This window comes from Mesoplodon bidens (assembly GCF_964165515.1).
Source record: "Mesoplodon bidens genome assembly, chromosome: 17".
Classification (NCBI taxonomy): Eukaryota; Metazoa; Chordata; class Mammalia; order Artiodactyla; family Ziphiidae; genus Mesoplodon; species Mesoplodon bidens.
Genome location: NC_138174.1, coordinates 25476519 through 25491974, shown reverse-complemented (window position 1 = coordinate 25491974; position 15456 = coordinate 25476519). Strand labels below are relative to the sequence as shown.

General features: G+C 39.8%; 1 protein-coding gene across 7 annotated transcripts in view; it reads left to right on the top strand.

The window, feature by feature from the left end:
- The window catches only part of CNMD (chondromodulin), a gene marked incomplete at its 5' end in the record, with an annotated part of 28255 nt that extends 23423 nt beyond the window's left edge, over positions 1 to 4832 (top strand). For 4 of the 7 annotated variants that reach the window (XM_081214679.1, XM_081214678.1, XM_081214676.1 and 1 more), the window contains one exon: positions 3679 to 4832. In XM_081214679.1, coding sequence (XP_081070805.1) covers positions 3679 to 3894 — 216 coding nt within the window. In that variant the 3' untranslated portion in view covers positions 3895 to 4832. The remainder of the gene's footprint in view (positions 1 to 3678) is intronic. The other 3 variants (XM_081214677.1, XM_081214674.1, XM_081214673.1) reach the window with 1 other exon arrangement.
- Positions 4833 to 15456: the final 10624 nt, after the last annotated feature.

Below are 15456 nucleotides of genomic sequence, written 5' to 3'. Positions count from 1 at the left end.
CGGCAGGTGGACTCTCAACCACTGCGCCACCAGGGAAGCCCCACCTCAATGGCACCATTATATTCCACATATGTACAGAAATTGAACTAGTTCAGCTTTGGTGGACATGTAAATTATTTTCCTCGAATACCGTTTTTTTTTAACTCTTTATATTTTATTTATCTATTTATTTATTTCTCTGCATTGGGTCTTCATTGCTGCACGGGGGCTTTCTCTAGTTGTGGTGAGAAGCGGCTACTCTTTGTTCTGGTGCACGGCCTTCTCACTGCAGTGGCTTCTCTTGTTGTGGAGCATGGGCTCTAGGTGTGCAGGCTTCAGTAGCTGTGGCACTCAGGCTCAGTAGTTGTGGCACACCGGCTTAGTTGCTCCGTGGCATGTGGGATCTTCCCACACCAGGGCTCGAACCCATGTCCCCTGCATTGGCAGGCGGATTCTTAACCACTGTGCCACCAGAGAAGTCCCTCCTCAAATACTGTTAATAAGATACACGTTGTACATGCTTCATAGGGTATGGGAAGGAGTAAATGAGGTAATGCAGGTGAAGCTCTTAGCACAGTGCTGGCGCATAGTAAGCACTACCTTACTCCATGTTAGCTATTAGTCTATACTCTTGTACACTGTAGGAGTATATCTTTTTTTTTTTTTTTTTGCAGTACGCGGGCCTGTCACCGCTGTGGCCTCTCCCGTTGCGGAGCACAGGCTCCAGACGCGCAGGCTCAGCGACCATGGCTCACGGGCCCAGCCACTCCGCGTCATGTGGGATCCTCCCGGACTGGGGCACGAACCCGCGTCCCCTGCATCGGCAGGCGGACTCTCAACCACTGCGCCACCAGGGAAGCCCAGGAGTATATCTTTAACACAAACACTGACACATGGGTCTGCTGGGTCAAAGAATTTTACATTTTAATGGAGGACACTAAATTGTCTTCCGGGGAATTACAGCAGCTACACGTCTTCAAATGGTAATGAAAGGCCTAATTTATTATCAAACTTTTAAAAAGTCTTGGGTGTAAAACTGTATCTCCTGGTTATCTTTATCTTGCCAGTCTCTAATTATGTGTAGGATTGAGTATCTTTTCATACACAGAGAAGTCATTTGTACATTTTCTTTCCTCTTGTTTCATGTGTTGCAAATATATTTTCTAGTTTACCATTTTAGACTAATATATTTTAGAAAGATTTAGAGCAAAAAAGTATTTTTTTTAAGTAACCCAAGGCTTACCAGAAAATTCAAGACACCACAGTACTTCATTCCCTAAAGCTCAAAGAATAATAAAGAAATAAAATCTGGGACTTGCCTGGTGGCGCAGTGGTTAAGAATCCCGCTGCCAATGCAGGGGACATGGGTAATCCATCCCTGGTCCAGGAAGGTCCCACATGCTGTGCAGCAGCAATTAAGCCCGTGCGCCACAACTACTGAGCCTGCACTCTAGAGCTCTCAAGTCACAACTACTGAGCCCGCGTGTTGCAACTACTGAGGCCCGTGTGCCTAGAGCCCGTGCTCCTCAACAAGAGAAGCCACTGCAATGAGAAGCCCGCGCACCGCAACGAAGAGGGGCCCCCGCCCACCCCAACTAAAGAAAGCCCGTGCGCAACAACGAAGACCCAACACAGACAAAAAAACAAACAAACAAAAAACAAAAACTGAATAGGCAGACAGAAAACTTAATATAGTTTATTCTCTAGGTAGCTGGCCTAGCTGCACCTGGTTCTAGGGATGAGGGCATCAGCCCCTCCACAGAAGGGCAGGATGTGACTTTGCTCTGCTTTCAGGCTTGAGTGATCCATATTCTTGAAAAAATTCCACTGGTAACAGTTTTTTCCTTTATTACATGTTGAGCTTTAAGCAGGAACACCTTCCCCGTGATCTCCGTCCTTCACATATCCCTTTGAGGCAATATCTCAGGGCAAGAACCTGAGATTTCTGCCAACTTTTTAATCCTAACAAACTTTTGTTGAACCCTCAGGTGAGGAAATGCCTCAACCAACAGGCCTTTTGACTACTCCTGCCCTGGAAGAGTCAGCAACAATTAATTAATGAGGCAGTTTTAAATTTTGCTGTCCCAGATGAAGCTATTTCAAGAGATAAGAGGGAAAAAAATGTCTAAAGGGGACATTCTAAAGGGGAGAGTCTAAAGAATTTTTTTTAAATGGTGTTAAGAGAGTAAGACAAATACTTTGATGACAAAATCTGAACATAGGCTGTGTCAGATGGTGTTAATGAATTGTTAGTTTGTGAGGTGTGATAATGGCAGTGTGGTGCAGGAAAATACTATCTTATTTTGGAAAGACATTCTAATGTATTTATGGGTGAAATGTCACAATGCCCTCAAGTCTCTTTAAATTTACTTCAGAATTTAAAATATTTAAAAAAAATCAAATATGACAAAAGGTTGGCAATTGTCAAATCTTGATGTTCGGTACACAATTTTCTCCACTTTCCAATACGTTGGAAATTTCTCATAATAGAGAGCACCCCGTCACACACACACAGCAAAAAAAGTTGAATAAAGACTTTTTAAAAAGTATACCAGAGGGCTTCCCTGGTGGCACAGTGGTTGAGAGTCCGCCTGCCGATGCAGGGGACACGGGTTCGTGTCCCGGTCCGGGAAGATCCCACATGCCGTGGAGCGGCTGGGCCCGTGAGCCATGGCCACTGGGCCTGCGCGTCCAGAGCCTGCGCTCCACAACGGGAGAGGCCACAACGGTGAGAGGCCCGCATACCGCAAAAAAAAAAAAAAAAAAAAAAAGTATACCAGAAAGGTAATAGGGTTGCTTAAGTTCACTTAGCTCAAGCCTAACCTATGTTGTGCTGCATCTCCCCAAGTTATTCTTCCAGGAAAGAGCCTTAAATTGAACAAAGAATTTACATGAATGATAAGGGCTTTTTGCCAGTGTAACTCAATGCCACATTAAAGAGGATATAGACTCTTTACCCCTAGAAATCCATGAAAAGGAAAACCAGATAGTACATAACTTGGCAGGGGCAGGTTTCTTCCAGTTCTGTGATCTCTCCAGCAGTGAAAATAGGGTTTTGTAGGTGACTTTTACTTCGATATGAGTTTGTATTTATGTAACTATGATGATGGCACGTAGAAACTAGAAGATAAAGTTTAAGGTCTTGAATCTTTACACTGTATGGTGCCTTTTTCTGAGTGTTACAGAACCTTATGTTGACATGAAGGCAGAAGCTACGTGACTTGGCAGTGTTCTCAGCCAGTGCAAGTGGAAGAGCAATCTGTTGTTAGCCTGGATCAGTGAGTTTCAAAATGTGCTCCCCAGAGCCCTGGAAGCCATTACTACAAGAAGGCACCAGGGTGCCGTAGCAGTGGCCGAAATGCTACTTTTGAATCACGCTCCCTGTTTTCCTATTTAAAACAAATTGAGTCACTAGTGAGTGGTAACCATGGCTCATTTAAGGCATGGAGAAACTTCACCAAAACGTTCAAAAAACAAAAAAACGAAACCTTCCTGCCAGTGACAGATTAGGTAGGATGGAAGTTCCCTGATGTTTGAAGGATTTCTGAATTATAAGGTTTAAAGATAGAAAACTCCTTACAGAAAATAATGCTGGTTTCTGGTAGCAGTGAGACATTCAGGACCTTATTTTAAAATAACGTGGATGCTATAAACTTCTCATTATGAAGGAAACACAAATAATTCTCTTTTATTTCACAGCAGCAGGAAGGAGAAGGCATGACATTCGACCCTAGATTGGATCATGAAGGAATCTGCTGTATAGAATGCAGGCGGAGCTACACCCACTGCCAGAAGATCTGTGAACCACTGGGGGGCTATTATCCATGGCCTTATAATTACCAGGGTTGCCGTTCAGCCTGTAGAGTTGTCATGCCATGTAGCTGGTGGGTGGCCCGCATCTTGGGCATTGTGTGAAATCACTTCATATACCAGGTGCTGTAAAGAATTAACTCCAGAAACAACCAAAGTTTGAGGCATCTTGATGCTGAAGGGACCACGAAGTATTTTATATTCCAACTGAGCAATGTTATTCCAGACACTTAACAGAATATTTTTGAACTGCTTTACAGAACTTTATCCAGAATTGCAAATGTACTGAAAGGGTAGTTTAAGTCTAAAATATCATCATAATCCTTTTATTACTTGCTATTTTTTGCTTTTCTTTGCCAGTAAGGCCTGCTTTTAAGACTTCCTTACCAAGCTATTTTGAAATCATCATGAAACATTATTTACAATTTGTCAAAGATCTCAACTGTACACTTGAGTTCCTTTTAAATCGTCACTAAAACAATTAAGTTGTCTTCTGTTGTTATTTGTACATAATTCCTCAGTTGTTCTTAACCTTTATTGTTCTTTCCCAGTCTTGCAAATGTGCCCCCCGAGTTCCTAGATAACAACATAGACAGAAAAGGGAAAACAAGACATAATGGCATCTGAGAGTGAACATTATAAGGCAGCTCATAGGAAATTCTTTATCTATACTATGTGCTGGCATGTGATTAACAGGTGGCTGCCCTGTTAAGAGTCACCCCCAAGAAAAGAGAATTAGCAAGCATTAGGATAAAGAAGGAAAATGTAGGAGAAGGTAAATCAGACTTGTGGGGAAGGACTTCCATTGACATTCTGAAAACCAGGTCTTCACACCCTTTCAGTCTGCTTTCAGTAAGTGGTCATTGGGCACGAAGCAGCATATTCTACCTATGCAGTACAAATCAGGCTGCTGATTACCAATTACCAATAAGTTACTCTCCTAGTAACAGGGCTGGCAGTGCGGCTTGACAGACACGGCTGAGGAGGAATGGCTTATTTATCTATAATGACATAAAGAATCTCAGGAACAAGGACTGTCTTTAAAAATTGAAATATTAGATCAGGAAGATAAGCAGGTATTTCGTGTTTTTGACATTTTAGTTTTGATGCTCATAGTTTAAGAGATTAAGAACTTTCTTAAGGAAAATAAAAGTTTTCCAAAACAACACAAAGATTCAGAGATGAAAGGTCTTGATACCATGACAGTCCCATAGTCTATATACACCATGCTACTGTATATCTAGTGTTGCCAATTTACATGTGTAAAGTCATACAGAATTTTTTAAACTTGGTTATCAGATGAACACTCATATACCTGCATTTAATGGAGTGTACAGCAAGCTAGTCTTTGGAGAAAAAAGGGATGAAGGAAAGATACACACTGAATTATATGTAATGATCACACTGCTCAGGCAGCAGCAACTTCCTACAGTTACAAATTTTACACGTTGAGTTTTCAAAATGGTTGTCACTCTACTAACTAAGCAAACAAGTGCCAATGGTTCTGCACACCATCTCCCACCTCACCACCCAGCAAACTGTATGTACTTGGTTCTGGAAATAAAAGGAAAAAAAAGATTGAGTCAGTGATCCCACCCCACAAGAGCCTGCGGTCTAATGAGAGAACAGATAATTGGGATTCGGTACAGCAAAGGCCTTGATGACGATGGGAGCACTGGGCTTCTTGGAGAAAGAATGCCTTCAATGGGCACTCAAGGATGAGCAGGAGTGAGCTGGCTGGTGAAAGCAAGGGCATTCCAGGCAGAGGGAATAGGTCAGGTAGAGGTGAGGTTGTACGGTACAAGCAGGGAAACAGAGCATTCAGGCTGAGGTAGGCAATATCAAGATGGAAACATAGGACTTGCCTGGTGGTCCAGTGGCTAAGAATCCTCGCTTCCACTGCAGGGGGCATAGGTTCGATTCCTGGTTGGGAAGATCCCGCATGCCACAAGGTGTGGCCAAAAAAAAAAAAAAAAAAAAAAAAAGATGGAAATGTAGGCAGGAGCTGTATCTTACTCATATTGCATGTTAATTCAATTTATTTGGGGATAAGGAATAGGAAACCAATGAAAGGTTTCCAGCAAGGAGGAGGCTGGTTAAGTTTCCATTTTAGCTGGATCCCCTTGGTAGCTTTCCATGTGAGAACTGAAGAGGTGCCAGACTTAGCAAGGAGGAGAGCATGTCATAGGGAAGGAAGGCTGCCTCTTGAAAAGGTGTTTCCTTTTCAAAGCACCACAATTAAATGAAATGCAGGAGGTGTGTTTACTTAATTTACTTAACAGAGAATGGAATTATGCTGTGTTATGAAAAGTCACTCAATACCCAAGGAAGTCAACTTAACATGAAAGGAAATGGATGCTTTAAGGGCAGAGGGGAAACTCAAGGTTGGATTAAGCATAGGAATGACAAAAGAGACTCAAATTGTGTTCAATGAAGAAAACTAAAGGTCTACTTTGAAAGAGAAGAATCAAGTGTACAAAGGAAGAATGTACTACACGGAAGAGAGGACACTGCTGAACACAAAACTTTTTGCAAATTGGTACCAATCCTTAAATAACCTCTAACCAGGCCAGTCCAAAAGCTGCAAATGCTGCCCAGTTTGCTGTGCTGAATCTTGACTTGTCCTTTAATTAATTCTCAGTGGTGATATAAACCAATCCTCATGGACATCACAGGTTCATTTTCAAGGTCCTAAGGTCCTAGCTTGACCCAGTAGCCTTGAATGTGATAGATGCTGCTGTGTCAGCACAGAGAGAAAATGAAGAAATGGTATTGCTGGGCTTCAGTTAAGTGTTCTGTGTTACATTAACATATCCCATGGAACAAACTTCCATTGCAATGTTAAAAACTTGTTTAACTTCATCCTCATACCTCCTTCCCACCATCACCTCAAATAACTGTTGACACTAAAAAAGTAAATATATTCAGAATAATCACTTAACCCACTCAACAGTTGCTCTTACACCAGATTTTATTACACTCCAAAATACAAGCTACATTTTTACAAAGTAGAAATTCCTTGTGTGAGTGGAATAATTTTTATTTCTGTACAAGCTGAATATGCTAATTTGCTTTATGAACATTTATTCTATAGAAGTGTCACATTTCTTTTTAAGTTAATGGATTTATTGAGGGGGAAGGAGGGAGCTGACAAAAATCTACATGCACAGAATAGTCCTAGTAGCGTATGCAGACAGAAAGGTGCCAATTTGAGAGTCAATGATGCAAACTTTAGCAAAAGCAGTTTACAGGCAGAGTGAGTTTTGGTGTTTATAAAAGAAAGCTGAATTCCTTTTAAGGGCTTTGGTACATATATGCATGCTCATATTTTATATGCATATACAGGTTTCACTTTGAAAAGCCCAGTATGTCACAATCAAATTTACAAAACTAAGTTAGCGTTGACTGACCTTTAACAATAAAGGGACTCAACCACAGGTTTTATTTAAACTGCCTACACTCAAAAGTAATCAATTTACATACAATTTTTGGGTACTTACTGTGTAAAGGTAAGTACATCTATATATACATTTATGCGTGTATAACCTAACCTAGCAAATATCTGCTAAGGTGTTTGGTTTACTGAACCTTTACCATGTCTTAATATTTTTTAAATCAAATACACAGGCGTCAGTCTTTATTAGGGTCTATGTTATCACCATAGTGTGATAAAAATAAGTAATGGGACTGGAAACAGTACACCTACAAAGCTATAAATAAATCACTAGGTTAAAACACCAAATTATTAAAAACCATTTTAAGTTCCTTTAAACAAGTGAGCTTACTAATAACTTTACAGATATGTCATATTCCTGTTCTCTTTGTGCCTGTTCCTTTACAAATATTCTCTTCATATCAAATTTCTGTAATTGAATCAATCTTTTTCTCATCTGTAACATGGCTACAAAAATTTTAACAGCAATGAGATAGTTTGGAAGAAATAATCTCTCTACACTTTTTCTTAAAACTAGCATTGATTTTGCAAATTTACTTGCAATACATTTTTTTTCAAAACATGATTTCTTTAGCTTCCTGTTCTTCAGCCTTTCAAAGGTGTGATTATTTAATTACTAAAAATTTTCAACTATCTATATTCCATTAACCTAGACTATTATCCATCTTTCTATAATGAATTTACCTTATACTGACATAGTCAAAGACCTGGAATAACCTTACCAAGCATAAATTTTCTCTTAGCAGGACATTAGCTGCAGGACACTAGCTGTCTATTTTACATTTGGTAGTGTTTATATGTCCACGCCACTCTCCCACTTCATCCCAGCTTACCCTTCCCCCTCCCCACGTCCCCAAAGCCATTCTCTATGTCTGCATCTTTATTCCTGTCGTGCCCCCTAGGTTTTTCAGAACCTTTTTTTTTTTTTAGATTCCATATACATGTGTTAACATATGGTATTTTTCTTTTTCTGACTTACTTCACTCTGTATGACAGACTCCAGGTCCATCCACCTCACTACAAATAACTCAATTTTGTTTCTTTTTATGGCTGAGTAATATTCCATTGTATGTATGTGCCACATCTTCTTTATCCATTCATCTAGGACATTATGCTTTTAAAGGCAAGTGGTTTCTTTTCAATTAAAACCATATTCCTGCCTATTAGTTACTAAGGTAACTATACAACTACATAGTGAAAAAGATCTCCACTCCAGAAAGATCTCCCTAACATATTCTACTCTATTTAATCCACCAGCACCACCATAATTTTTAAATCACTTAGCACCTAGGTGTAATCAGGCAACATCTGAGAATATTCCAGTCACTAAAGAAATAGTGCCTTATTATCAATCAGTACTATCATATTCCATATATACTCCATGAATATTGACTATTCTAATATTCTCTGCTCAGTTTTAGTAATATCTCAGCAATGATAAATTAGCATCTTGTCCAAATAGTCTCAACTTGTTTCACTTTAACTGAAAAAGATTTCCCTTCATCATGTGGTGTACCATTGTGGTTATATGGATTCAATGACTTGTATCATAATGACCCTAAGGTTCTGATGACAGAGGAACAAAAATAATCCTTAAGCATCTCTCCTCTGCCTTTACATCTATGTAAGAGGGAAACAAATTCTTCCAAAGAACAAGATCTCAAGTAGCTTTTTACTTTTTTCTAAAATTTTTCAGAAATAAGACATCAGAGATGATTAGTACTAATAACCTCACTTTTTAATTCTCTCACCTTTACTCCGCAAAATCATTTTTTTAAGGGCAAGGTCCCAGGTCACATACTTCAAAGTCACCAGGTCATGATAAACAGAGATTTACTGGGCCCTATCACAAACTTACTGATTCAAAATCTCAGGAAGGAAACAGAGAAAGCCTACATTTTAAAAAAACAAGCTTCCCAGGTGAGGGTCACTCACCCTCAAGCTTGAGAACCACTATCTTACACAGAATATCTTCCCAATGCTGGAATTTTTAGTTGCCTGATATTTGGGACAACTGTCAGAAGATCAGTACAAGACTGGGGTAAATAATTTAAGTTTTATCCAAGTTAAATTCTGATTCGATCAGCAACTAACTATCTGTGTGAGTTAAAGAACTCTTATGAAGAAAAAAGTGTATGAGAGTGCTCTGGGAAAAAATGCATTTGTAAAACCAGACAGTACTTAAGATTCATTCCAGCTCTAAAATTCTGATTTTATTTTTGTTTTGTCTCATGTTGACAAGGAATGGAATGCAAATACATGTTTAAGGGAGTACAGGTACCAAAGTGACTTCTAGCCTTGGCAGACGGCCCATAAAAACATGCCTGCTGATCTGATTTTGACAATTCTATTAAACATAAAATCCTATGCCACACTCATTAAGTCCCTGTTCACAACCAATCATTCTAATTAATCCAATTTGGTCTCAGCATCTAGTATGCTATAACCATACTTATATTCCAGAACAGGAAACAGCTTTGCTAAACACAGATTACACTAAAATGTGACATTATCTGTAATTTACTGTGTTAAAAGAACAGAAATAAATATTTCAATGAAGTACTGAACCTGAGGCCTTCGCATATACCCACTAAGTCAAATACCATGACTCAAATTCATTCACGTCAATACCATCAGGTGTTCAGAGCAAAACTCCACTGCAATCCCTGCTAGATCTATAAACTAAATTTGATTCGACTGTATATACACTTGATAAAAATCAGAACATTTTTAAAACGGATAACCAGTAAAATTTTGACAGCACCGAGGACAACAGGATTCCACATTAAGCTGGGGCGAGCCCTGGCACTGGCTACCATCACGTCACCTCTACCACCTGCAAGGCCCCACGTGACCGAGGTCCCCACTGCCTCCACTCACTCAGTCCCGACCCTCACCAACTTGGCCCCGGCCCCACAGCCTCCTTAGCTCCCGCGCGCACCGAGCCCTGGCCTGCACGTCTGCTGCTCCTTCTGCTGGCGGTGCTCCTTCTCAGGAATCTCCACCATTCCCTCTGCTTCCTTCGCGTCTGTACTGAGTTCAAGTGGGCTCCCTGAGTTCTCAATTGGTCTCCTATCTCAAATTTCAACCACCTACGGGCCTCTTCGCACATTCTGCGTATCTCCCCCGTTAAGTTAGGCTTCATAAATGCAGGGCATCTGTTCACCGGTGTATCCCTAGTGTCCAGAACAGTGTCTAGCACATACCTTGCACTCAACGTTGATGAATGAATGAATGGGTATGACACCATGAACATGTATTTGTCACTTATCTATATTATTCTATATATTATTCTATTACCAATATTAAAGTGAAAACCCAATCCAAGAAAAAAAGTATATGGCTTTTGAAAGACGGCAAAGGTATTAATATTGTTAAAAAAATAAAGTACGTAACCCTCACCGAAGAGGTTCATGTAGTATTCAGTAGCTCAAAATCTCTTCGGGGGTTTTCCAGAAAAAAAATGTACTAGTAAGCAGTCCAAATTTTTGCCTCCAGAAGTTGGTATGCTTATAAATGAAACTGCTCGACTCACTCTTAGTTTCCAGACCTGTGCATATGCCCAAAGCAATTCCGGGGTTTGTAAAACTCTGGCCTCCTTTACCCAAGTTCCCTGGGCTCAAAATTTCTTCTCTAAGGATGACTAACCTAACTGGAAAGTAAATTTCAGTCCTTTCTTTAAGGAAACACATATATTTTGGTTTTAAAACAATCAGGGGGGAATAAAAGGAATGTGAAAATTAAATGGCAACACAAAAAAATACGTATCACATGGCTTTTGATTAGTTATATAATTGCCATTCCCTCTAGTGATGTAGATAACTGAATAACAAATTAGATTTAGCTCTCATGACCAGGGGTTAAATATCTATTTTAAAATTACTATTCTATCTATATTGATGAATAAATAATTTCAAGGGCACATATTATAAACAAAGTACAGTTTTTAAAACTAATTCTTTAGTGTGCAACAAGAGTTTCAATACTTGAATATCTACTACGTGAAAGGCACTGTGCTCGGCATCAAAGATCCAAAAATAAGTAAATAACAACGTAATGAAGTAGGACACGCAGGGTGAAACAGACACCATGCAACTAACACAAAAATCGGTGAAACTCTGAGTTGTGCCTTAACAGATGCATCAACAAGGCACCTCCACCACAACACAGCTGGAGTGGCAGTGAATTCCTGTGGAGGGGATGGAAGGGGGGATTTAACAAGAGTATTCTGAGGACACTTAAAAGAATGAAGAGAAGAAAATAAGGGCATTCCTCTGTGCAGCGTTAAGACCACCTACCAAATTCTGAAAGCTTATTCTCTATGCACCAGGTACTGCAGGTACAAAGTTCAAAGCCAGCCCCCTCGACCCTCCCCAAAGCAGCTCAGTCACGAGGGAAGAAATGAGTCAACTGTAGTGACTTGATAATGAACAGATCAAACTCTCAAACATGCTCACAGGACACTGTGGTTTTGGTTTGATTCTATCAAAGGATCTAACGGGTGCCTCAACCACAAGCAAATAACCCAATGCAACTGCTACAAAGCCAGTCATTGACAGAGTAACACAAGATTAAACAGCTTTCCTGGAGGTGGCATATGAACTTAGTTTTGACACATCAACAGGAAATTGAAGCTTTCCAGGTCGGATGGAAGAAGGAATAAAAATACATGGGATATTCAGACAGAGCAGAGGTCTGCAAACTAAAAAGAAGAACATGCAATAGAGACTTTATGTGCCACACAAAGCCTAAAATATTCACTATATGGCCCTTTACGTAAAAAGTATGCAAACCCCTAAACAGACTATTCCTGTGTGCCTGGAGCTTAGGTGCACAGTGAAGCAGTGACAGATACAGCTAAAAAAATGGCTGAGGCTGCCCTTGAATAGCAGCTAAGTCAGATTTGTTACCTTCCTTTTAGGAATTCTACTACTCAACAGCACTGAGAAAAAAAATCAAGGACTTTATACTTAAGTGACAATTATTGGTCACATACTTTTGAGTCAGGACTTAGTTAAGTCTTCACAGTCCTGACAGGTAATTATCATCTAGTGTTAGAGATGAGAAAAATAGTCCAGAAAGGTTAAGTCACTTGTCCTCAAAACACACCATTATTAACATATCAAAACTGGGATTTTAAGATTCCAAATTCACGTGTTAGTGCCCTTTCTGCTATGAGACCATTACCTCTGTGGTAGTCGAAATAAATTGATCATTTTGCAACTAATAAATAGCAAAATAGTAAGTAATTCCAAGGAAATACATTCAATTTCTTAACATATTTCACAGGCACTAAGCTAGCTAACTTAGGAAAGTGTTCATTTGTAGTCAGTTAGGTCACAGAAAAGGTCAATGTTAGAGTACAAATGAGTGACAAAAAGTGGTAGTTGGGAGAGAAGACCCCCGAACTTGAGTCTATAGTACTAGTGTCTATATACAAAGGACTGCACATACTTTTTGCTCCCCACTGATTGTCTGAGGGGCAGGGAGCAGGGTAGAAAGGGAATAGACTGATGAATTCTTGTAAAAAAAAACAACTATCAGTTTCTCTACACAGATGGAAGTAACAGGACAGAATCTGTGGTTTGCAAGTGGCATGATTTTGCGACTTGTTTTTATAAGCCCTAATAGTTTTACTGTCTTGAATTTAAATTAAAATGGAATTAAAATCAAAGAACTTCTGAAAGGAAGTCCCTTAACATTCTACATATAGTTTGTGTGTTCTGGCACCACTATACTTTATGATTCCTTTTTTTAAAATTAATTAACTTATTTTATGCCTGCGTTAGGCCTTCATTGCTGCTCGCGGGCTTTCTCTAGCTGCAGCGAGTGGGGGCTACTCTTCGCTGCTGTGCACGGGCTTCAGTAGTTGTGGCACACGGGCTCTAGAGCACAGGCTCGGTAGTTGTGGCGCACGGGCTTAGTTGCTCCGTGGCATGTGGGATCTTCCCGGACCAGAGCTCGAACCCGTGTCCCCTGCATTGGCAGGTGGATTCTTAACCACTGTGCCACCAGGGAAGTTCCTACTTTATGATTCTTTTTAAAGTATTGCTGACAATACTCGCATATTTAAGCTTTGCTTAGGTAAATTAAAATAACTACTCATTCAAAATAAAAGCTTTTCTGCAAACTTTCATGCTCTCACTATAATTTTTTTTTAATTATACTAATGATTTTGAAGCAGCTGATATACTTTCCTCAGACAGAATCCTGAATCTTGCAGGACTGAACTTAGAAAAAAAAGGCTTACTACAGCATTTCAACCTCACAGCCTAAATGCATATACATTAAGCACTGCTCTCTGCACTTTACATATACAGGTACATGTAACTCTATTCAAAAACTTTGGAGCCAGATGTGTTTCTGAATTCAGGATTTTGAATTTTAGAATGCAGTACAGATATACTATGAATTTTTTAATAACCTCAGCAGGATCTGTGGTAGCACTGTTATTAAACAAATTAATATTTCTGCAGCAAAATATATGACTACTCAAATTGCAAGTTTAGGACAGGTTTTTGTTTTTTTTTACCACTGAGTCACACACACACACACACACACACATCTAGTTTTTAGAGCCCTCTGGATTAGGATAAATAATTGTAGAATTGTATTAACACATTCAACTCATATACGCCAATGAGGTGGGTATATTAGCCCAATTTAGATAGGAAAACTGAGGCACAGAGACATTAACTACCTGCCCACTGTCACACAGCTAGTAAGCGGTGTAGCCAGGACTAATCTCAAGCAGGCTGTCTTCAGAGTCCAGCATTTAACTGCTGTGGAATATTGCCTTTTAATGCACTTAACAGAGCATCAAGCACACAGTATGTGTAACAGTTTACTGTTATTTCGAGCTTTTGTAGTTGCACTGTAGAGCACGGTTTTTAAAAGCCCATATACAAGCACTAAAGATTATCTTCCTTACTCCTTTTTGATAAGTAAAAATTGCTTTTGGGCCAACAGTACTGTTTCTGAAACATCTTTTGTATAACTGAATCCTGTAAGAGAAAATAAAGTCAACGAGCTATGTACGAGAGTCTCAATGCAAAAATAAGAATTAAAAAATCAAATTTGAAGGCACAGCTAAAGGTAATATTTAGAAGACTCCACACAAGGCAAAATTCAGAATATATATAAAATGTTAACATGATTGGAACAAAGGGACTAAACCTGAACCATTCCTATTTTATTGAAGAAATCAGTGATACACTGATCCTAACACACATATCTAGATAGGGAAAAAAAAAAACCCTTGAAACAATTTTAGTATTTGAACAAGGAACACTAGTGTGAGAGCTCCCAAGTTCAAAGAACAAGAACTTGATCAGGATGTACCAGTCTTCTCTCACCTGTGACAGTTCTGAGCGTATCTTTTTTTTTTTTTTTTTTTTTTTTCTTTTTGCGGTACGCGGGCCTCTCACTCTTGTGGCCTCTCCCGTTGCGGAGCACAGGCTCCGGATGCGCAGGCCCAGCGGCCATGGCTCACGGGCCCAGCCACTCCGCGGCATATGGGATCCTCCCAGACCGGGGCACGAACCTGTATCCCCTGCATCGGCAGGCGGACTCTCAACCACTGCGCCACCAGGGAGGCCCTCGAGCGTATCTTGTTTCTCTGTAATTATCTGCATTTGAGAAAAACAAAATCTTCAACACAAGTCAAGACTACTTGCTTGTATTACCTTTACAAGAGGCAAGAGATTTGGACTCCTAATAAGCTTTCCTCCTCCTTATGAAGCTGATGATAATATTCTGATCTTTAAGAAATGTGCTTCCCAGCTCATGTACAAGAATTTAAAAATTCAACTTGCACATCCTCTGCTTCACTGTGAGACAGCTGATTAATTAATAAAAATCACTCGTCCACCCAATTCATTCAGTTGTTAAAAGCATGGGAACTGAATTCTCACAGGCCTCGGTTCAAATCCCAGGTCCATCACTTATCAGTAGACTGAGCTAGGCAAAGAACTTAACTTGGGCCTCATTTTTCTGATCTGGAATGACAGGATGCTATCATTACCTCACAAGGCTGTTATAAACGAGGTAGTACATATAAAGCACACCTGGTCCATTAAAAGCACTAGTACAGAATAGTTATCACTGTTATTGCCTGCGTGGGCTAGCAATGTGTGTGATTTTAGCTGATTTGGGGTATAAGTTTACTGAGGTAGGAAGAGAGGCTAAGAGTTAAATTAATTTCAGAAGCAAAT